Genomic DNA, 25,313 nt, shown 5'->3' on the forward strand with positions numbered 1-25,313 from the left:
GCTGAGATGACCAGTGTTCTTGATACCTTGGGAAATCTACCTCTGACTTCTATTATGTTGGTCGATGTTTCTGTCCTCCTCTGTCAAAGGGCCTGAAAGGAGATCCGTAGCGGGTACTTTTCTATCTGAACAACATGCCGTACCTCTGTGTTTGCCACTGCTTACTCCGATAAAAGCCAGAGGATAAGAGGCCAAATTAAGTGACGGAGACACTCCGATGAAGTGAACCGGCATCGGCGGCTGCAGCCATATCACATGCGCGACTGCATGTGTGGTACATCCAGTATGCACACACATGCCTGATGTGCTAATATTGTGTGGGAGTCGTAATATTTTCAGTTGTGTGGGCTCATGGTAATAGATGTCTCATCTTTTTGTTTGTGCTGTTTCCACATATTTGCAAGGTGATACATTTCATAACTCTGACTAGAAACCCAATATTCTCTTGCCAGGTAGATATAAGTGGTATTTGTAGAACCGTGCCTCTGGGACTCGCTGGATCGATCAAATAACATAGCACAGTATGTAACCATGTTATTTGATATTTTCTGTCTTGAAAGGTTATATCTTTGCATACTGTTTAAACAGCCCTTGGGTTACTTTGACTACATAAAGTGTGGCGCTCGGAACGGTTGGTGAATTTTCACATAACGAGGTGAATATGTGGGAAACAAATTACAGTTCAGAAATAGTTTGCCAGGTAAACATAGCAGGTCTGCCAGATGACAAATTTCATGACATGACTTCTGTGGGGGAGAATAAAAAGGAAAGTCTTTCAAGAAGGCTTTTTGTTTATTTCATTGTGCTCTGTTTCTCAGTAATGTGGCTATCGTGGCTTATCATGCTAATTTTGTAACCTTCACCTGTAGAGAGTTGATGAAACGATGAGTCACACAGCAACAGCAATGCATTTCTGTTTGAGCTGTAAGCACAACGCTGTCTGCAAGTTTCTATAAAAATCATTGTTCACACAAATTATTGTCATTTTCATATCTTAGATTACTTCATCTAACAGTGCTAATGCTAAATGCATCACAAGTGTTCAATCAGGTTGGGTTCTTGTTGAGCATATATATAAAATATACTTGAAAATGTGTAATACTGGTTCTTCTACTTAAAGGTATACTTACCGTTGTTACCTAATGGGCTTGTAAGGCACAACATATACATGTGTTCTAACTATCAAGCCATGTTTAATTTATTGTAAAGATCTGTACGTGTCAAAGTTATTAAAGGGTTTACGTAATGATGTTGCTGTCTATTCATGTTAAAGTGTAGCTTCTCAAATGTCAAGTATCTTTAATCAGCCATGATTGAACCACCAATATTTTTATGGGCAGTTTTCTTAGATGGTTATACTTTGATTCAGCAGCGTTTCTGTGAGCTAACTCTGCTACTGTAATTATATTGTAAGCATATGCATGGAAACTAACTGTGACTGTGGGAACCTACTGCTGATGATGGTGCCAGATGTTGGTGTGATGGGAGGAATTAATGCTCTGAAGACAGATGGTTGATTCATCCTCATAAGAGGGATATTTTTTTTTTTTTATTTATCGTCCTTTTAAAAAAAAAAAAAAAAAAAAAAAAAAAGAGATGAAAGTTGGCTTGACTATCCAATGTCATTTTCCACTCCTTCATCTCATTTTTAATGGGGAATTTTTTTTAGTTTTAGTTTTAGTTTTTCAGGTTTTGGTGATGAAAGTGCTGTCACCTTGGAAACGTGGGAAAGCGGTCCGACTGTCTCAGTGGTGGAACGCGAAACTTTTTGAAAATGCTGCTGCTGCACATACGCACCTCGGTTTGTCATAAATATTTCTTCTGTGCACGCGAGAGTTGAGTGTCATGACTCCCAGTCCATATTCTTCTGGGACTTGGTAGTTTTAGACGTGAGAGTCTCGGGTAATAGCAATCCAACTTTCTCTTCTGTTCATAGGAATGTCTGTGTCCTCACCGTTAATGTTCATAGCATATTGTTCTCTGTAATAGTGCAACCAACAGTGCCTGCTTGTGGCCTGGTATGCTAACTACATGGTTCAAAACATTGCCGTGTAAACGCAAAACCTTTCTGAAGCGAAAATGCAGAAACGATGCGTTTTCACTCGGGGCTTCAGACTGAAGTAGTAAAAGGAGGAACATCAGCTACTTTTTTAGTACTGTATGTTGACATCCGTTTATTTGTCATCACTTGTTTTCTGGACCGAATAAAAATACATTCTTTAAAGGCTTTTTTTTAACGGATTAACTTAAAAATTTGGTGGTGTAGTGAATGTCACTCTTTCCTCATAGTGAGAATACATTTGGGTTAATCCCGGAACGTGTTTATTTTTTTCCCTTCATGTGTGAGAGTTTGCATGTTCTTCTTGTCCTTGCCTGGTTGGCCTGCATAATAAATCAAAAAATTACCAATATTGTGATCTAGAGATGGGCAATAAACATATGGCTGTCATTAGATAAGGTTGTAATATTATAAAATGCTCATCTCATCAGGGAGCCACAGGCTCAGTTACCATATTGTTACCTCATTTAGTGATAGTCACTGACCTAAATGACATTTATTATAATTACATCTTATTACTCTAAACCAGCAGTGCATAGCTCTCTCCATGATTAGGCATATTTATCAAAACAGTGTGGCACTCTGCTATAAGCGCCTCTGAAGTGATTATAAAAGGGTAAATAATTAGTTTTAAACATTGAAACTCTGGTGAAGTAGCTCAAGTCAGCATTAAACCTGATCTGAATGGTTAGTAAGAATTCTGACTTTTATCTGGCCATTGTAGGTTGAATTAGCGTCAAGTCATTTCGCTTGGATGCGAAGGATGGTGAGGTGTATGCAAAAGTCCTGTGATGTAGCTTTAAGAAACTGTGTGTGTGTGTGTGTGTGTGTGTGTGTGTGTGTGTGTGTGTGTGTGTGTGTGTGTGTGTGTGTGTGTGTGTGTGTGTGTGTGTGTGTGTGTGTGTGTGTGTGTGTGTGTGTGTGTGTGTGTGTGTGTGTGTGTGTGTGCATCATCAGTGTCAAAAAGTAGACAGAGTCCTCCAAAACAAGCTGTGAACTTCAACCTCGACAAAACTCACACGCAGCTCATTTACTTTTCCGCAAACACTTTGCAGTTTTGCTTTGAAAAGGCTGCCTGAGCACAAAAGAACTTTGTGCCATTCACGTCGGCGGTGATTCACAGCACCTGCCTTCCGGTCCCCGTGTCCAGATCCACAGTTGTGTTTATTAGCTTAGCTTAATTGTGCATGGTATCTAAAGGTCAGCGCCTGCTGTGATACATCGCTGCCAAAATGGCTTCCAGGGGACACTGTTTCAGATGAATAAACACTGAAAGCTGAACCAACTTCCACCCCTCTGTCACCATCCTTTACCTCCCAACGTGCAGCAGCATCACACTCGGCTTTTTCGGGCCTTGCACAAGGTCCTGTGACTGATGGGCATCCACCGGTACGCACCGCCTCACTGACTTCCATTTCAGCTGGCGAAAAGGCAGCAGATTAATTCGCTTGTCAATTTTTTCCGCTTTCATTTTAAAAGATTTTTTTCTGCAGGAGCCTATGTTTATTGAGATAGGAGGAGTGATGCGTTTTGTCCCAGAGTGAATTAAAACATGCAGCATATATCTGTTTAACCACAGCCTTCCTCATGATGAATGGTATTTGACTTCTATAGGCAGTAAACTTCTTCCATTTGCCTGTAAAAGCTGATTTAATGAGGGGGTGACTTGAATAGATAAGCAGATATGGCAGCGGAGATTATTGGGAGGTGAGCTGAATGGGGGATGGATGATGTGCAGTTTATTATCAGTTATGTAATGCACTTTCTATAAGCCCATACCTGTGGGGCCGGCAGGCACTCTGCACGAGATGTAAGATTACAAGCTTGTGTGCCTCCTAAGATATGTGTCAGGATGTATACATGCTTTTGAGGAGATGTGCACATTTGTGGTACTCTCTATGTATTAGGTCGTATTAAGAATTTACAATAAAAGGAAAAGTCGCATATGGCGAGTGCCTGTGAAGAAAAGAAGGCGGCTATTTTTGAGTACATATTTGATTAATTTTCTAGATGTACACATTCAATGTCTTTGTCTTCTGTTTCACAGTTAAACCAATTCATGGTTTGAGTTGATTCCGCCACTCTTCGATGAAAGGTTTGCTTTAATGACCCTCCTCTTACCCCCAGGGTTTGTTGGGCGAAGGCCATCAAATGGATCTCACCAAGTTTCGACACACACTCTGGGACATCCTGACGAGAGGAGACAGCGTCAAGGTGAGCTACATCATTCTTTATTCCACCGCCCACCAGGTTTTCTTGTTTTTCTTTGTTCCATTTATATGTTGTCTAGTCTTCCTTTCCATCTGCTATTCAATGTTTGATTGATTATTTCTACTTTAACATGAGCCATAGCTACACCATCAGCTATAGTTTGAAGACTGATTATGTCTTTATCATTCTACCTGTTAGCGGGTGGGATATCGAAGTAGAAGTGAACATTTTATCCTAAAAGCCCAAGAATCTGAGTTTAATCATCATCAAATGGGGATCCTTCGATGATTGGGTCAGAACAGTCCAAAATGGCAGCTCTCGTCGGATGCTCAACATCTGCGATGTGCAGTATTTATCAAAAGTGGTCCAGAATAAAACAAAAAAACAAAAAACTGTGCGCTAGTTACAGTGTCTTGGCGCACTGAGGCTGTTTCATGTCGTCTGATCCAACAGAAGAAACATTGTTGCTGCAGACGTTATTGATGGTTCTGATTAAAAAGTGTCTTTTTTTTTTTGTCAATGGAGAACACTCTATACCTATAAAACCCTTTTTACAGGATGTTTCAAGCGAAAATGCATAATTTAGTTTTTTGTTATTGTGTTTACATGAAATGTTTTGAAATAGCTGTCTGTACTCTGCAACAACAGAAATGCTAAAAATAAAATGTAGTTTTTATGTTGAGTCACGAGTGGGGGCTATTGTTTAGTTGTTTACTATTCCTCTGCTGCCTATTCAAGTAACTCGGTGTGCCACCTTGTGGTGTGAACATGTATGCGAGACTGAACTGACTGAGGTGTTGGATAATCAGCTGACTTTGGTCGCTGCATGAGCAGAAAATCCAAAAATGTCTTTGAGATGATATCAGTACTTATGTCTGTCACTCAGTGAATTTCTGTCTTTCTGTGGCATTATATCGTTAGATTGTAATGTTATCTTCGAATTTCACATTTTAACATCATGGAGTAAATCACTGACATTTGCAACATTTAATAGCTCAAAACCCTTTAATTAATTGAATTGCTTTTCTCAAAAATATTTTCACTGTAAGATTGAATAAACCTTCCCATCTGTGCCACATTCCTTTCATTTCATACAATAAACCGGGGGGTGTCAAACAAAGTATGAAAATATAGACATTTTCATCATGTATAGTCTGCGCCACAACAACGAAAAAGTTTAAAGTTTAAATATAAGGTGACTATGGTACTATTTTACTGGTCCGGTCCTCTCATGATGAAATTGGGCAGCATGTGGCTTCTGAACAAAACTTTAGTTGACACCCCTGCATTTAACGTGTCTATACAAAATACTGAACAAAAGCTGCAGAGGATTCCATACTAGTAATTGGTATCTCCACTAACTCCGTGTGCTATCCTCCAGGAACAATGTCGAGACAAGAGAAAACCGAGATAAGCTGAAAATGAAGAAAAACTGTGTTCCTTTAACTGGAGTGTGCAAAGGCTTGATTACTTCACAGTTGTAAATGTCGCCGTCACCACACAAATTACTTCATGATACTTTAGCTGTTTTCGTCTTTTCGCCAGTCCGTGTTCGCTCGGGTCGCTAAATTGCTGGCGTATTTCTCCGAGCGCCCGCTTTATGAACTGCACGTTTTCATCTGACAGCCACGGCCTAAAAGAAAATGTCCGCGCCCGTCCATCTCCTGAACTGAGGATGTGGAGAGCACCCGATACCATCCTTTCATTTCCGCTCCTCCAGATAAAAAGATGAGAGCGGGGGGGGAGGACGAAAGTGAGGCCTATCGCTGGGCAGCAGTGATTGAGTCCCTTCACTAAGCCACAGCGAGAATCTGCTCGAATAACCCACTCTGCCGATAAGAAGCTAGTCATTTCCATAGACAAAAAACATTGGGGTTCAGATTAGATTTCACCATCCGCCTGGCTTATCTCGGTGTTGCTCCATCATAGAATGTGAATTATAAGGCAAAGTCCTGTCTCCCTCCGCGTCTTTTCACGAAAACACCAATGAAATACATATGAACTCCAAATGGAGCGCTTTCATCTGCACCGTCATTGTCGGCAGTCATAGCACTGGTCTGATATTTGATGTCCATCAGAATTGCCAAGACTGACTTTTAAATTACCATCCCGCGGAAGCAGTTGTACTGCAGATAGATTCTGCTGCTCACTCAATAAACAACCCCATAAAAAATCTGACAAAGCATCCGTCTCTCTATATTTTCTTAGTTCAGTTCGGCGTGAGCCTTGCTTGTGATTGATATGTTGGATGAAACAGAGATCAGTTTTGCGTTGTAGAAGTACCAGGCAATCTAAATTGCTTGGAAATATTTGCACAACGTGTGATTGCCCTTGAAGACTTGCGGTAAGGCAGCTTTGAGCCTTTATTTTCCTTCAGTCCTTATTTGGATCGTCCATTAGCTCTCACAAAAGTGGGCGCTTGTCTTTTCTCCGTCCAAAAAACACACTGCAGTTTGAAATCCCACAATATTGGAATAACAAGAAAAGGCTTAACACGCCAGAAATAAAATAAAATAAAAGGGACAGGAGTGAAATAGAAGAAACAAAACAAAACAAAGGTGTTTTGCCTTTGAAATGCATTGAATTTTCTTTTTATTTAACTTCATCTTGGTTTTCAGGCGTTGGTCAACACAAGTGTCCCATAATTACCCTTGAGGGTTTGCAGGTGTTAATTTTCACTGAACCTCGAGAGATTACAAGTGACAAGTGTTTCTTTTAACTGAACAAAGGGCTGAGAAGATAGAGTTTTAGTCCTGTTGTGGTTATTATGTTATTTATTTATGGACATGGCGCAAATAAGTACTGAAAGCATTGAGTACATCCTTCAAACTGTCATTGTACCGATACAGAATTGTCATGCTCCCTCCTGAGTTTGTGAGTGACCACAAATATTTTTTTTCCGCATTTTACCCAAGAATTTGTCAAGATGCATTATGAATGTGTCATGGACACAGAAAGAAACATTCCCATTACTGTATTAGCCACATGTTGCTGTTTTCTTCTGTCATTATACCCATGCAAGCTTTGCTGGTCTCTTAGGTTTTTAAGTTGATACATTCATCATAATATACAAATAAAATTAGAGACAAGCTTGTTGAAGCTTTGCATTTCACCAGTATGACATGTCAAAAGGTTGTGAACTGAGCTTTTGATTTTCCATACCTTTTGGTTTCTCGCTCTGTAGTGTCTAATCAAATATCTTTGTCAGATCTTGAAGGCATACATTCTGCTCAATTATATGCAGCACCATTGATTCTTTTCTATTCCTCAATCAGAAGTCCTGATCAGTGCGTGAGAGAATGTGCTACGATGAGGCTGGTGACAGAGGTGACCTTTTCATGCAGACACAAAGGGACTGGGTGTAATTGTGTTACGCTGGAGCCTTGCGCAGTGGCTGTAGCAGCTTAATGGCGTGTTTTCATTCCACACTCCACACCGTGTTTTCGTCCTCCACATAATGCATATCCTGGCAACCATAGCCGTCACGAATACAGTGGCCATGACAGCGATTTCCGTGTCGAAAGCAAACGTGGCTAATGAATCACCGAATCACTTATGCCACCCAATTAGGAGCTAATTATTCTGTCCTTTTTCCCCCCTAATTTTATTATGAGTTGAACCTGCCCTTCCTTGCCTCGTCAGACGGGTTGCCAGATTGCTGCTGCTGCTGGCCTTAGTTACTGGACACATGTGATCATATACGTGTTTATGCGTCTCACCCAAACCTCACACGTCAACTTTTCTCTGCTTTGAACTTTCCCATGAGCCACATTTCTGCGTTTTGTTTTCACGTCGGGAGAAAGTGCTGAAAGATTGTCGCATGCTTTGTCAAAGGTTGGTGATATTTGCAAATAGATTTCTTTGGTTACAATGGCAGTAAATACCCAGTTGTTGAGTTTAAATGTTAAAGTGCAACCCCGGTTGAAAGCCTTGAATGCGCGGTCTGTAATTTACCCCACAATAACAGCAACTAACTAAGTGTTTTGACACTAAGCTACATTCCCATTGAAAATCGACAATGAAACTAGAGAAGCGTTTTCGCAAAATTGGGAATCGGCAGTAGCCAAAAAGCGTGCTTCAGAGTGCAGCAGAATTAGAGGGGTATTTTTGGGAATGGGGGCTCTGGTGGTGGAGCCTGATGCGCTCTAAGGGGTACATTTGTGTGAACATTTAATGAATGCTGGTTTCCCTGTCGCACCCTCTTGTAAAAAGGCCGAAGCAAACCCGACATCAAGAGCATTCGGGGGACTCTTCATTTATCTATCGCAGCACATTTTTTCTCCTCCCCCTCTCCCTTTTTAGGCAACGACAACTTTAGTGAATATTTCATGGGGTATATTGCCTCACTTTCAGTGTGCCGCGCAGGCAGAGTGGCACGCGATGACGACTGACAGGCCCACACGCCGACGCCGTCTGCTTGGAGACAGCCTTTCTTTTTGGTCTGTCCTCCTGACACTCCTACTCCTTTTCCCCTCCCGTTTTCCTTCTGTCACAGACAACAGCTCCTCCGGCCCGAGAGTCTGGCTGCTGATCAATCCGCTGCTTCTTTAAATTTTAGTACGACTGCAGAACTTCTGCTGATCCATCTGATACTGTTAGTTAAAATGCCAACATATGGGTGCAAATCTGCTTTTTCACAGACTGCAGCATTTATAGCACTAAATGATGTGATTACCCACTTTAAAGAGCATACAGAAACTTTACTTCTTGCCGTTTTGCCAACTTTGATGTTTACATAAATTGAAAAACTTTTCAAAGAAAGTTTTTTACTCTCAATAATAATACAAGATTATTGAGGAAAAGTCTTGTGAATGTTTGTGTGTATGGTTATTGTAGACTGGCGAGCTGTCCAGAGTGTCCCTAAATCAGCTGCCTGCAACATTAATTTAGATGAAAAGGTTTCAGAAGGTGGATAAATTGTCTCCTTGAAAAGATTTGCCTTTTTTTAACTTGACCTCAGGCACCCCTTTCACTCATGCACAACACCGGTGTGGGAATTGAAACCATACATTTTGCAATAATGCGAGCAAATAATCACTTGTGTTGATCCTTTCAGTGCTGCTCAAACTCTTGTGCCAACCTCTCAGCGTGAAATCTCTCAAGAGCAAGCTTCAATGGATGCCTTTACTGTCAGTGGAGGACACACTTCATTTCCCTCCCCAACATTCAATTTCATGGATAGATGAGAAAATGCTGCTTTTCCATGCCATTTACGTAGATTTGACAACCCTACAGTATGCTCACTTTGTAGCCGCCTCTCTCGCTCTCTTTCTCTTTCTCTCTCTCTTTCTCTCTCTCTCTCTCTCTCTCTCTGTCTCCTATTTAATAAACATGGCGCTTGCTTGACTTAGAGTAGGTTTCCGCCTTGCGTTGCTCAGTGTGACAAGCAGCTGAGTGGTGTCAGAGTTGCAAGGGGTGGCTCTCTTGCTCTGTTGTGACAACGTTCGTTTGATGTTGAAGTGGTCGTCCTTTGCCTGCCATGCTCTCCTCTTCCGCTCCTCTACTTTCTTGCTCCTGCTCGGTCTGGATCCCACCGCTGTGGCACGTCGTCTGAAGCCAACTGGCATGACCTGAAAGTGTTACGGCGTCACGCAAGCTGCCATTTTTCTCACAGCTGATAGCCACCCAAATAGGCGCGCGCGCACACACACACACGTGGCGGAGTGCCGCTTTTTTTATCTAAATGAAGACACCTTAATTGGCTCCATCTCTTGTCTGAACTGGGGTCCCAGAATGTAGCAAAGGGTGCCATTGATGTATGAAAAAATAATTGTGCTTGTGTGTGTTCTTTTCCCTTTTTGTAGAATGCGTGTGTTTTCATCAAACAAACTGAAATATGAATATACCATATGTCCATGAAAAATACTGCTTACCATTTTCAAAGTCAAGTACTGTTAAAACAAGCTGCTGCTGCTGCTGCTGCTGCTGCTGCTGCTGCTGCTGCTGCTCTCTCTAACACAGAGATTCTCTCAGAAACCAACAAATGCATCGTTTTGACCCTATTATGCCATTTAAAGTCTAAACCTGGTTTTCCAGAAGACGTGACTCACGCAGTAAAAAGGTTTGAAATGTGCCACTGGAGTTGCAATTGTAATCTCTCTCTGTATCAAACATAATTTCAGCTCATCCCGAGAAATAAAACATGATAACATGTATTATCAGACAGGGACATCTTCTCCTAGTGGAGGATTTTGTTAGGAAGTGCCATTAAAATTAATCAAAAGATTGACTCGTTAAAACCACCATGACTCACTCAGTCACTCTTCTCGTTGCCAGCTTCAGATTCAGAAGAGGAAAGTGCCAGCAGCCACGTATGGGATCGGAAAAAAGAAAACCACTCAGGGCTTCTTTGTCCTCTGTTTGAACAGTGTTGCGGGGGGTGCTGGGGAGGGGGAGGAGATGGAGGAGGAAACCAGGGGAAAAAGGATTGGGGGGGGGGGTAAAGAAGTTTTCGCACAGCTGCCCAGCCTGAGGCCCTAAATATGTGAAGCTTTCCTCGTCACCGCGTCACCAGCCATCCGTTCTCGCCTGTCATTATTTTACCTCTCGCAGAGGACACACGCCGTCTCCCAGGCGCACATATGCACACTTTACACCACCGCACACTGTCTCTGCTGTCTTGATCTACTCTTAAAATGCTGCCAGCATCACATCCTCAGACATGGCCAAGTTAAACAAATCCAATGGGAAAGCACTCTACAGTTTATCATCACTGTTTTTCTCCACACTTATTGTTTCTAATCTAAATGGAAAATTGGCTTCACTTATTTGGCTTTTTTTTTTTTTTTTTAATTGTTTAAAACACTTTACACTGTTTGTCACAATGTTTTGAAAGTTTATTAGTTGAATTTTGTTTGCATTCACCAGCTTTTAAGATAGAATGTAGAAACAACACACATATCAGAAACAGTGTTCACAAGCATTCACCATGTTTACATCTTAACAGTAGCTCACCCATATTTTTGTTAAAAGAATGTGAGAACACCTCAGGAATCCGGACGGAAAAGTTCCCCTTCAGATGATTGAAGTGGTTTCACTTTTCTTTTGTTCAAAACATTGATTAAAAGAGTGTTTCCCCAAACTGACTGTTCTTAGAAGTGAAGCAAGGCTCTCTGAATTGTTGTATTTTGTACCAACTTCTGCACTGAATCCATTTGGTTTACCTTTATTTATTTATTCCAACATTTCAACAATAGCATATTTTTTGGTTTGTGCTTTGCTTTAACATCCAGCCTGCTTTCAGTTTGGCTTTCAGTGTTTTGAAGGTTTATTAGACCCCATATATGCGACAGCGTTTCGAGGCAAAACGCACCGTTTTAGAATGATCACTTCACAACAGCGTTGCGTCTACATTGCAACAGCAAGTGTTTTGGCGATTTTGTTTCCTTCTTGAAATTCTTTGTCATTCTTGATAATAGTTGTAGGGACTTGCTTTGGAAGGCATCAGACAGCATCCTCTCTTTACCTTGAAGGTATGAAGCCTTGGGTCAGCTGAATGCTGAACTCCTCAGACAGTCTGTGCAGGGTCCGTATCGACCCTCCACTCTGCACTCCTGCGCAAAAGTGAAACTCAGCAGAGGCTTCCCAGAAATGTCGCAGTCGAGTTCAGTTTGCATTAGCAACAGTGTCACGAGGCAGGGCTCAGCAAACACTGCTGCTGCCACATTTACCATTAAACTCGATCCCTCTGCAGAGACAGGAGTTGTGCCATAAACCCTGCAGTCTCCACATAAAGCCTGAATTTGACTCGGGTACAGCTAAAGCTCGTCTATTGAGTTTCTCTAACGGCTTTCCTTAAATTAACGCAGAGCTGTTGGGGTTTTATACACTGCGTGCTGCGGCTTCACAGTCAGTGCAGTCTGTTGAATTGGGCTTTGTGGCGGTAAAATATAATTTGACGATCCATCCATCACCGCGCTTCCCTTCTTCTTAGCTAGACATCACTGACCGGCTATAACAGAACCCCCATAAGCCTCTAGCAGTTAAAACCAGTCACTGGTACATTTTATTCACAATATCTACCCACTGCAATACAGGAGCAGGAATATTAAGCAGTAAACAAATGCGGCAAGATGGGTTTACCACACAGATATACACGGAGGCAATGAACACACACGCACTGTGCGCTCAAACAGACAAAAACCATGTGACACGTTAAATATGAAGAAAAATCCTGTAAAAGTGACACCATCTCCAACGGAGCATGCAGCTGTGGGAATTCAACATAACACCATCCGAGAAGGAGGCAGTGTCTCTCCTACTTGGCTGTCATGAATATAGGTCTGCCAAACTCGACAACAACACAAAAAGCACTGGAAGTATTACATAAGGTAGGATTCTCTCAGATTTGAACCTTAAGTCAGCGGTGCACAGGCGGCTGTTTAAATTGCATCAGTTCCTCTGATGTAAATGTGTATAGCCTTCAACTCCCTTAGAGCTTTTAGTCATTTATTTTGATTAGGGCTGTATTTATAAGATAAGTCTCTTAAGTAAGTCGCCTGGGAAGATGGGCTGGCGTGAATGGTAGTGGGGGAACAAAATGAAGTCTGTTTGATGATTATAAATTCAGCAATATCTGCTTGTCAATTAATTAGTCACTTCCTGGGTACGTGTGCCCCCCCCCTTTTCATTTACCGGGCCTGGCTCTCGGTGGACAAATACCCGCGGTGCTCCCATTGTATGTCTAAGCGGTAACACGCGTCTCCGGCAGCCGGGGAATGTCGAATAAAGATCCTTCAAAGGCAGACAGTTTTCAAGAGTGAGCCTCTGTTTTCTTGTGCCGGCTGATTTCTGAGAGCGGCGTATTTGGCTGCTTGAAGGCTTTACTCTGCCAGTGTCTCGTTCTCAGACACAAACAAGAACTGGAGGATGATGTGCACATGAAAAGATAGGTAGACGGAGAAGACTTCGCTTGAAGTGATGCCTCCATTATTTCTGCCTCTCCCGAGTGTCACAATGCATGCAGGAGGCGTGTTTTGTGGAGGCCATCGTGGCCGGGGGTGCATTGACTAGTGTCACATTGACTTCAGCTATTTGTAACACTCCTGTAATGTAGTCGACCAAAATTGGACACTATTACATAGCTGGTGCAGAACAACAATCGAGGATACTCGGATCTATTGCTGGGTGTTTCCTTACCTTCCATTATGCCTTTCCTCCCCTAAACAGGAATGCATGAATCTTATCCTACAATATATATCATGTATGAACAATCTTTCATTCATTTATCTTTTATACCAGTTTGATCCTTTCATCTGTTCGCAGCTGATGCGGGGTTCACCGGAGGAGGTCACACAGGGTAAACCCTGAGACAAACCTCGACACACAATCACACCTAAAGCCAATTCACAAAAACAGGTCAACCTTAAATGAATGAAATCAGGTTAAAACATGTTTAAATGAGCGATACGCTGGAACCTATGCAAACCCTTTCCCTTGTATGTCTACGCACGACATTTTTGTTCACCAGAAACCACATTTGTTTTTATCGTTAACCTTGTTGAGATGCTAAATTCTTTAGGCTTCACCTAGTGTTAAAACTCAGAAGTCCATTACGGTTAAGTGCAAGTTCCACGTATGGGACATTTTTCATTATATTTTTACATGATGCTGTGGGTCAGTGACGCATAAACCTTTTATTTTTTGCTGTTTAAGTGAGTTTTAGCCCTTTTAAAAAAAAATCATATTACTGCCTTTTATTCAGGGTGAGCATTATAAGGTGCTGTTGGAAATGTAACTTTCATCACCTGCAACAAAAGACGGCAGGCAAATGATGCGGATTTCAACAGTTGAACGATCCAACTATCTAATTAAGTGTCACATTTTGTCGGCTTGAGTCCCTTTGAAAAATTGTCTGCTGTGCACACAGCTTTGTGAAGGCTTCACGATGCCACTACAGAGGTGCTGAAGAGCCATATGTGGCACCACGGGTTCACAGACGAAACAGTTTGCTAGTTTTCCAAACTTAAGTAAGTTTCTATTGGTAATTAAATACAAGACAGGAGCGATATTCATAACTTACATTATTGTAGGTAGAGGTGACCTTATCACCACATATCTAATGGATTGATAAGAAACAACTATTTATATTTGCAGCAGGGGCTATTTCCTTATTTGTATGATTGTAATATGTGTTTTAATTGCAACGTTGTCATACTAATATGTTTTTTGGGGAAGTTATCTGACCTCAAACAACAGTTATACAGCAGAAGTAGGTATGGTTTTAAACACTGCCACCTAGAAATAATGTTTTCATTCAACTGAATAACAACAGCAAACACATTTTGAGCAACTTCCAGGAGATGTTTTCAATGAATCTATAAAGAATATGTTGAATAATGCATTTGGAGAGTGGCACATACAGTCTGTTGATAGCGATGGATTTGGTACCACCTCTTGGGAAGTCTGGAAACAGTTGATTTAGATTTATTTTTTCTGCTTCCTTGAGTTGATTGAATTTATTTCTGCTTTTATATTGATGTTCGTGGTAGACCCACTCAAGTCTAAACTCTTGTAATTGGTTTGGTATTGGTGGGTGAAGAGGTAGAGGTGTGAGATTTTAAAACATGAATATGTTGAACACTGCTGCTGGTACTGTTTCTAACAAATAAACCAGGGATCTGCAAACTTTTTAACCAAAAGAGCCATTTTTGTGAGTTTCCACCAAGTTCAAGTTTAACAGGAGACTCAATACATGCTTAAACATTAAAATGAAGCTTATCCGCATCTTATAAAGTTCCATATGTAGTTTTTAAAGACATTCAAAAGCTGTATCTTATGTTGCATTCATGAAGTTTCGATTGCAATTCAGGATGGTAAACCTTTCATTACGTTTGACCTGTTTTCGTACCTGAGTTTAGCGGTTTCATGCATCTTTTTCAGCATTTCTTTGCAGCCATTTTTTACATTTAAGTTGTTTTAACAGTTTTAAAGCCTTTTTATAATTTAGTTTGGGTCCCAATTCCTCATAAAGGGATGCATTGCTATTGTAGTTGTCTTTTCAAAGCAGGCAAAAACACTCTCGCCTGAGCTCACCAACACTGCATGCCAATAATTTGTTCTTCTTTAAAACGCTTGTCAAACTCTGTAAACTCGGTATTCTTTTAAGGGTTGTGGTGTTGAGTTGTTGTTGTTTTGTTTTTTTTAACTTCTTTTTGGCGTGACAATTCTCACATTTGTGCTCAGTCCAATCTGTCAAAAATAATCCCGAACCGCAAATACTGCATGAGATGTCACCGCGATCTTCAGCAAGGTTTTTTTGTTCTCCTCAGAGGTGGTGAGTCACATTGCATTTGGCGACGCCTCTCACTCGCACAGTTGAGTTTACAGTCTGGTTTCCAGTGACAGCATGCAGCATGCGACAAGTCATCAAATCAGACCCATGCTTCCTTTGTCCCATATGTGGGAATCTTGTCATATTTAGTCTTCCTCAGCTACAGAAAGAATGTGTGTTTCTGCACAATGTTTTATTGTTCTCTTTAACACAGAATGCCTACGAGCATCAACAGTGGAATATAGCACAACTGAAATAACACATTTTTCTATCCTCAGGTAGAATCCCGGCACCAGATAAACATCAATATTTTGATATTTGCTCTATCAGTATTTTACAGCCGCAGCTTAACAGTCAAGAATGTTTACTCTAGCAGGGATTTGGTGATTATCTCCCCCCTAAAACCTTCCTGAAGGTGAGCATCCAGACTGAGCTGAATCCCTTTAAATGAACGTGGCGTCTCCACGAGAAAATTAAAGACCCAAAATTGTTTTGGCTTCGCCTGCTTTTCCCCTGTGACCTAAAACAGAACAGTAGCATCCAGGCATGTTGTCTTTCATCATTAAACTGTCTTTCAGAGGCTCCTGGGAGCCTCCGAGAACACAGAAAGGAACCTCGTGTTTCCAAACATCAAGTGTCGTCAGTGTCTGCTGGGAGATGCATATTAGAGTCATGGGCTTGAGCTTGAAATGATCTTTCAAAATCGCTTTTTGTGTAGTGCGCATATACACAGGTAGGCCTTTGCTGCCTCTTTATACATTAATGCAGGTGATACCCAAGGTCTTCCAAGTGTATAGATCTTTGACCGAGTTTCTTCCTCCCTCTCTGCTTCCATTATGTGCTCATAGATCAAAGATGCACTGAGTGCAGCAGGCAGTCTTGTGGGTGAAGATCCGCACTTAAAGGCAGCTGACAGCGGTAAGTTATTAAACCCGGCCGCCCTTCTTTTCCGCATGCCCTCATCTTGTGGCCAACTCCATGTAAAACTCCCCTCTTTTCTTGATCCCGCTGCTGTGCCAACAACATCTACTCGCTCCAAGTTTGATTATTACACTGCACACACAAGTGAGTTCAATTCTGGAGTTAAATGAGGGTTTTTATTGTGTCGCAACTTTGTTTATACCCTGCACACCGGAGTGGATAGGCTCGTGAGCTTTTTCCGCCCGATGCCAGAGCCATACGAGTTTACCAGGGTATCCACAATGGATCGGCTACAGTGTGCGTAATTGCACTGTGTTTAGAGAATTTGTGCTGCTTCCCTGAAATTAAAGTGCGAGGATGAAACACAAAATGTCTGTTCTTGGCAAAAAATAGCTCACCTAGGAGAGGATAATCAAGTAGCACAGACGGGCTGCCAACACCATCCTCTTACCTTTTTAGGACAACAGGACTGCTTACAAATAATTAGTTATTGCAGTAAAACTACTTCAGTTTGCCTTTGTCCTTGCTCTATTTGAAAGTGAGATAATACTGTGAAGGCAAAGTAACACACTAAGCTTTTGAAACGCTCTCTGTGATGGACGCTTGCCTGAAAGGCGAAGAATGTACATATTTTTTTGACTGTGAGGGGTTGGTGGAGTGATTAGCAGTCCCTGCTATTTTTACTCTTGTGGAGTCAAAAATACATAAAGTGTATCAGGACGGTTTTAACTAACTAATTACTTACTTAATTATCAGAAGTACCAGTAGTTGGATAGATAAATAAGTCAGTTATCTTTGGTTGCCAACAACTCAAACTGTGTTAATTTATGCGTTTATTTTCTCCGAGCTATTTCAGTACTTGGCAGTGTTTTTGACCACGAGTAGTTTTCCAGAGTGCAACAGGGACGATATATTAACCCTGATTACGTCAACGAAATGGTGGTTTTGAATTGTTGCGGAACATGTAAATTGGGGGGAAAAAAAGGTTCCTCAGTCTAGAGGAACACTTAAGCAATGAAATCCATCTGTGGATTTCTTGGGTTTTGAACTTGCACCGTGTATTTTAGTTGACCCATATTCCACTCATACAGTCAGTAGAGTTGTTGAGGTGTTTTTCTGCATTTTGTCACCCATCCTAGACACTCGAGCAAGTTTGAAAACTTGGAAACTTTATTTAATTCAGCGTCTCGTCTACTACTTCCTCTTATTTTGCCCATCAGGAGTGGTTTCCAACATCAGGGTCCAGAACAGTCCTGGCCGGGGCAAGAGATCTCAAGGAGCGGTCTCAAGGGTTTGGTTTTGCTCTTGAGGGTCTCCTTTTGTTTTGTTTTTTAAGTGGGTTGTCTACTGGCATTGGACTTCACTGTAAAGGTTTGAAACATGACTTGGTGAGGGGTTTGCAACCTTCCTTTACAACTGAGAAGAAATAAGGGAGGCGCTAACCACTATCTCAAATAGTTCTACAAACTAAAGCACTGGATAGTTGGACATTTCAGTTTGAATGGTTTATAGGTCCCATGTTATACAGTTTTTTTTTTCAACAATTTCATACAGGGGTTGTAGGTCTAGCAACATTGTATTCAAAGTGTCTTGCCCCAAATCCAGCATTGGTTTTGAATTTCTGCCAGTCTAAAAGTCCCTCGAGTTTCTGTGTGTGTACAATGAGCTGTGTCTGTCCACTGCTACTCCACGCTGCTCTTGGGGAGAAGATCAGTGTTGACACATTGAGCGGATGTCCGCCCTATTGGGCTTCTTGGAGAGTCGTTTGTGTTACCTTTTAGATTTGCTTAGTTCGTGCAGTTGTGTCAAGATATATTTGTAACATGCACGACCAAACAGTTACTTCCAAGTAGCGAACGCTATCACCTGCCAACTATTATGTTTTTTCATATTATACTGAATTTATTCAGTGTATCGGGGATCTTTGTGATTTTTTTGTCTTCCTGTTGGGGGGGTCAAAGTGCATATCTACTTCCAAAGTGGGTGGCTATCTCCCCGCATGATGTCATGAAGAGAAAGTCTCTCATTCGCCAGTATAAGCACACATTTGCTAAATAGTGGAGCAAGCAAGTGAGGGCTATGACATACTTTCTTCCCATTTGCGACCTCATACACAGTATATGAGGTCACACACGGTTATAAAACCATTATAAAGTGAAATGTGCATAGTCTGGGACATTTGAAAAGAAATACATGTAAAAACCTAACTTTTCTCAGGTTAAGACATTGTATACCGTGATGGTAGTAGTTTAGCATAGTTTAGTAAGATTTAGCTTTTTGCTACATGGTACATATAAGTGGACCTTAGGCGCAGTGACTTTTTGTAGATGCAGCCAAAGATTATATACTGCATATCATTTCTGAGATGCCTGATAAAGCCGGGAACCTTTTTTTAAGACATGCATTTTAAGATGCAATTCTACAGGCAGAAGCCTTAACAGGAAATTCAGTCACAAATTTAGCTATCCAAAACATTTTATTGCTTCGATAGAAGTATTATAGTGTACCCAGAAGCTTGGCAATTGTCTGAAAATAACAAACAGATTATCTGCGCATGAGAGAGCTTTGTTTACCATACCTCATTCACCTATTCCTTTGGCCATAGTTTCAGACAAATCGGAGTGAGAACGCACTTAATGCAGATTTCGAGGCCGGTGCAGAAGGCTGTTTTTACCGCGTCTCATGTTTTGTTGTGATGCAGCTGGTTTATTCCCCCCTCCCTCTTCTCGCCACCAGCATATTATCCCGCTCCAGCTGCCACGAGGAGACAGGCCCAGGTATTTATGGCCAGCATAAAAAAAAAAGTGTGTGCATTCCCTGTCACCTACAACCTAAGATTTACAGCATTTGACAAACACAGTAAATAAATAAAAAAAAAAAAAGCAGCGTTCAATTTGTATAGGAGTTTAGAGCCTGTCTGTTGTGCATGCTCCCGAAGGATTCTGCTGTTGGTACATGTGTGTGCGCATGTGTCTCACTGTCTACGTACGCCTCCCGCTGTGTGAGAATGTGTCGATCTGTCTGCCTGCCTGCGCGTGTGTGTGTCTGTGCGCCCGTGTGTGTCTTTGTGCGTGCGCGCGTGTGTGAGCGTGCGCACCGAATCCGCCTGCTCTGAAACACCAGCAACAGATAACAGATGGTCCCCCTGCATTAGAAGTGTTTTATTTCCCTGCGGAAGCCAGATATGTCAAAAATAAGCATGTGCAACATTAGTCATTTGGAATATTCATGCCCCTGCCGTCCGATGGTTTCCTTTTCGCAGCCAAAATACCACCAGCCCAATTCTCCTAAGGAAGTGAGGGGGAATCAAGGCGGGGAGGGGGGGGGGGGTTTGCTGAGGAGTAGAAAAAGCAGTCATCAGCTGAACTGATGGGGGAAAAGGGCTGAGGCCTACATGCGGTTTTAATGGAGGATTTTTTTTCTTCTTCTTGTGGTTGCTTCTTTAGCATGCCAAGGCTGTAATTAAAAAGGGGTTACAGTCTGTAGATGTGCTCATATTAAGAACAACGTTCCCCAGCCCCCTGTTAAACACACTGATGTGGATATGCACACATATCCATATGCCTCTCTGACTGCACACACACACACACACACACACACACACACACACACACACACACACACACACACACACACACACACACACACACACACACACACACACACACACACACACACACACACACACACACACACACACACACACACACACACACACACACACAAAATAGCAATTTTGCACCCACATTAAATCGCCTCAGACTTTCTCTTATTGCAATCCTTCATAGACTCGTCTTTGGGAGTCCCCTCCTCTCCACTACTCATCTTCCATTTCTCCTCTCCACCCCCATCTCTCGCCGTCTCCATTCTCTGTGGCTCAAGTCTCTTTAATCTCCACCTCCTGTCCTCCCAGGCTTTCTACCCCCATCTCTCACCATTGAGCGTGGCTGCCATCCTTGTCCTTGGTGGCGGACATTGGCATGCATCATTATCAGTCCTGATTAACCATCCACGTAGTTGGCAGTCTTGGCCCCCACCAGGGGCCAATGGCACGGTTTTTTCCTACCACTGAAAACATGAATTTTGAGCAGCACTTTCTCACTCGCCGGGGTCCCTCATGATCAGGGTTAATTCGTGGCAGCACGCGTGAATGGTGTCGGAAAGACGGGAGGAGGCCGAAAAAGGAGGAGGAAAAGCTAGCAAACAGTAGTGCACTGCTTATCGCAGAAATGCAATATAATTTATTCAGGAATATGCAAATCCAACAATCACTCTGCCTTGTTTACCGAAGGGACCTGCTGATTCAGAGTCTGAAAGAGGGGGAGAGAGAGAGAGAGGCAGAGAAACAATCCCGACCATAGAAGCCAGCATACAGTGCTTTCACCAAGGCAGCCAACAGCAACTAATTTTGCTGGTCTTCTTTAGATTGAGGAAATGAAGGATGTCGGGTAATTTCGTGCTTGTTTCATCGCTGCTAAAACTTTCAGATTTATTGTAGTAAGGCTGGATCATTGACAACAGCAGTCTGTCATCTATCTTCTTACTGTCATACCTATAAACTATTTGCATAACAGACATTTCCTTCAGCTGCATGAATTTCCAATAAAGCTTACTGAAATTAACTCTGTTTCAAATTCTATTCATCATTTTAATCTCTCACATAAACATGGATGTTGTTCATAAGTCGACAAACAATATTTGAAATGTGTGTATATATGCAATATTATATTAATTGCATGTTCATTTACTGTCAATGCTAAAACAAATATGGTAAATGTGAGCTAAAGCTATTAGTCATTGCAACGTCGAAGTATTTTCATTAATCGACCTGCACCTTAACATTTACAGCAATTTTTAAAATATGTGTAACTAAGAATTGAGGTTTTTATTGTGGAGATGGGACATTTTCCTGCAGTTATATTTCTAGCCATCTTGAGAACTTTGCTCAAACATATTATTTATGATCAATTTCATGATCTTGCACTTGACATTTTGATGTACAATTATATTTCATTATGTCCATTTTGTCTTTTTAACCCAATTTGTTGTCATTTTATTGTATTTCTTTTATTGAGTTTTTTTAAATTGGATTTTATTGGGGTTTTTTTGGTGATTGCAAATCATGTTTTTAGATGTTTATGTATATTTATATACAGCACTTTGGTTCAGCTATGGCTGTCTTTAAAGTGTTTACATTGAAATGAAGTTGATTTATACATATTTTTTGGCTTTAAATGTCTTTAATAGCCTGACTTTTGAATACATAAATAACCTTTTTTAGTTGTGACTTGAGACAATATTGGCATGAAACATTCTTCTTCCTCTTGATTTACATGCAGTGTGAAAATGAGCAGAGTTCATGTGTATATACAGATCCATCTGGCTGTTGTGAACTAGCGTCCTTCCAGTGTGTTTCTACCTGTCAGGTGTGTGAGTAATTGTACTTGCCATTTAGATTTATTTTCCCAAGCTACTTAACACCTTAATTAGGGTCGTACATTAGCTGCAGCCTTGCTCCGCCGTTATTTTCATCATACTCTTACAAGTTCCCACGTCTCCCCAACACTTCCAAGTATTTATCTGTCTAATTTTCTGGACTTAGCGGGGATTCGCTTGTTTCACGGTGTTCCTTTGCAGGACGTCAGTGGTTTTACATAATTTGTGGAGATGCTGTCTGAAATGTGTGCTTTGAGATTATGATATGCTACAAGGAAATCTTGTAATTGTTTGAGGTGTATGTAAATGGAGATCTTAAGGCGGCTTACATAAGACACTATTACTGAGATGTTTGTCAGCATGAGTAAAAGTTTGTTCTCTTTAAAAAAAAAGAGCTTGGATACAATACTGATTATAGAATCAGTATACATGTTTTAATAAAAACCAAGTGTTCATGCACTATGAAATTAGCTTGTAAACCAATCCGACTTTTAATTGGACAGTGTTGAGTTTGATTTGAAGCGAAACGTGAAGCTGTTAAACCTCACTGTGCTGACTGGCTTTTTAAAAATGTTTTTTTTTATTGGTAACCAAGAGGCACATACTCCTGTATGTCACATTCAATTTTTGCTCTTCATCATCTTTGGGTTATAGAAATGGGTGTATGTTTCAGCTATTTCCCGACTCCCTGCTGAGAGCCCAATTAGTGCGCTCGTATTGATTTCTGTGGACTGCATCGCATGTGCTTTTCCAGGTGAGTCCCTACAGCTAGCGCGAGTGTATGGTAGGCAACAATTATCCCCTCTAACCGAATCTCTGAGGCCACACAAAAGAGAGCAGAGCTCAGAAAATTGATCTCTTCAGGCTTGTGAGCTGTTGTATGGAGGAGCAGACAAAACGCCACACCGACTCTCAGCTCCAGTATGTAACTTTTCACGGTAAAACCCTGTAGTTATTAAAAAAATAAAAATAAAAATAATTATATATATATATAATAGTAGCTGTAGCATTGAGAAATAAGGCCTGCCTTGTGAACAACTTATTGTACCACTCCAGTCTTGGTGATCATGTTCATATTCTTGTAAGAATAAGAAGTGAAATGAACAGTTTGGTGCTTTTTTTAGGGCTGTACCATTTACTGTGGCAGTGGTCATGAACTAGATTGTCGCTTTCAAGCACTTGTAGTCATAGTAACAACAATAATAAATGGAAGAAAAAAAAAGATAATAAATGAAATTGCCTGAAACAGATGGGTGACAAAGGCTTCGGTAGATGTCTTCAGGTATTCTTTTGCTTTTTCAGCACATGTGTAACAAAGCTGCACTGATTTATCCTCCTTTTATGGGCTGAAATGTTTGTGTAAGTTCTTTGGAAACTGAAATGTATGCAGTCCCACTGTGCATTTTTGTATATATATTTTTTTATTTTGTGTAAGTTTTTATTCAATCCTCAACAGTAAACTACAGACATACTTTGTTTATTGATTTTCTTTCACCAGGAAATGCTGTCTAGGCTTTCTTGGGATATCTTTAGAAGCAGCACTTTTCTCTTATATGCACACTATACGCCTTATGTAATGTACGACTGTATAAATACACATTTTATGTAATGTGTGTGCATGCGTGCGCACGCAGTTGTCGGATCGCATGGGCCTCATTCACACCATTTTAAACACACTGACCTTGTGCTGTTTCGAGGTTGATGTGGTGTCAAGTGAAGAGAATAAACATTTGAAATGGGATTGAGGCCTGAGCGTTCATGAAGCCACTCAACAAGCCACTGTTTGCTCTTTTTAAACAGTTTTTAATGGATTTGCCAATGTGCTTAAGATCATTAGCCTGTTGAAAGGTCCACCCTCCAATTCAGAAACCTCTTTTTAACTATGTGTTTTTCATTCAGTGCAGACTTCATAACTGACTGCAAGCAGCGCAGACCCTGAAGGCAAAACAGCTGCAAACTATTAATTTTCACCACCGTGATTCACAGCTGGCGTGAGCTTTCAGAGTTTGTTGTTGGTCTGTTTCAGGCATAACTTTTGTTACTGAGGATAAACACTCTCTGATCTTTGATTTGCCTCAGAGCACATCATTTTAAAAGTCCTCACTTTGTTTGCTGATATGTTTATACTGGTGTTTCTTTAGACGGCAATTTATTTATTTAGTTTCTCCAGAAAAACAGTTGGCGTCAAAACGGCCCCATCTCCGTTTACGTCCATCAAAATTGCTGTTGCTGTGGTGTCAGCACGAGGGACCTGCTAGTAGCTGTGAGTGCTTTATCTGGTGTACATCTACTCGAGTGGCATTCAAGGACATTTCAAAGTGTTGGTCATATGATCTTTTTAGAATAGCTCTGACCCCAGTGTACAACAATTTAGAGCTATGTGTATAGGGGTCAAGTCTCTAAAAATCTCGAAATGTACGACTGCAGAGGTTCAATACAGCAAATATTCCTAAAAAAAATCCTGAATGCAACATTTAGGTTTGTTTTAAAGGATTTTCATAATACTAAAAATGCCATATATTCTGATTGAATTGAAACCCCTACAGAACATGCTACTTGTACTATGTAGAAGGTGAAATGTTTAATAGGACCTTGTTACATTTAGTCACATTGTCAAAGGTAATTGCAAAAATATCTCTGATCATGAGTCTGTTTTTAGCCTTATTATCTACTGTTGTCAGAGATCATTAGGGTTAGTGTTAGAGTTTTCTTCCCCGTATCTACACATTCATCCACATTTTCACATTATGCTCTGTTTCTCAGCTAAATCCTTGTCCAATCCCATCTTCATCCCACGGCCACAGTGGCAAGAAGATGTTCTCGCTGTTCCTATCATGTAATGTGTCTTATATCAACATTGTGATGTTCATCTCGCCGGAGTTGTACACCCTCCGCCATGCTATTTTTCGCCACACACATGTTGCCTGAGAGGTCAGCAGCACAGCAGGGCTCTTACTGGGTCGAATTGCTTGGAGGCAGAAGTTAATTTCCAACTCAACGGAGATAAATGACTTTGCTTTGACCTCCCTCACTTGCTGGCACAACAAAGAGATTGTGCTATTCTCGGAGACAAGCGTTGTAAATATCTGTAATTTAAAAAGCAGCAGCTCACTGTTTGAGCTGTGAAATGATTGGATTTGGTTATAGTGGCTCGTCCAAGGTGGCACTTTTTTTTTTTGTTTGCTACTGTAAGCTTGAAGAGAAGGTGTGCTTCTTTGTGTCTTTAAAGTATCTGACTTGCACGCGAAGCAGAGCAGCACTGAACAAAGAAAACAAGAATCGCATGGAATTAACAACACTGCTATTCTGTTCATTTAGCGACTACTTCAGAACGGAACTGTAAGTGCCTACAGGAGGTAGTTTACTTCAATGCAGACAAACAAACAGGAGTTTCCTTTAGTCAATATATAGCTT

At 41.1% G+C, this 25,313-nt stretch overlaps 1 protein-coding gene across 1 annotated transcript in view; it reads left to right on the plus strand.

The window, feature by feature from the left end:
* The window catches only part of LOC308147342 (glucosidase 2 subunit beta-like), a 138,852-nt gene that overhangs the window by 39,451 nt on the left and 74,088 nt on the right, over positions 1 to 25,313 (plus strand). Inside the window, exons 9-10 of the mRNA XM_080519452.1 lie at positions 4,187 to 4,273; positions 16,391 to 16,460. Of these exons, the coding sequence (XP_080375578.1) occupies positions 4,187 to 4,273; positions 16,391 to 16,460 (157 nt within the window). The remainder of the gene's footprint in view (positions 1 to 4,186; positions 4,274 to 16,390; positions 16,461 to 25,313) is intronic.

This window comes from Blennius ocellaris (genome assembly GCF_963422515.1).
Source record: "Blennius ocellaris genome assembly, chromosome: 23".
In the NCBI taxonomy this organism is placed as follows: domain Eukaryota; kingdom Metazoa; phylum Chordata; class Actinopteri; order Blenniiformes; family Blenniidae; genus Blennius; species Blennius ocellaris.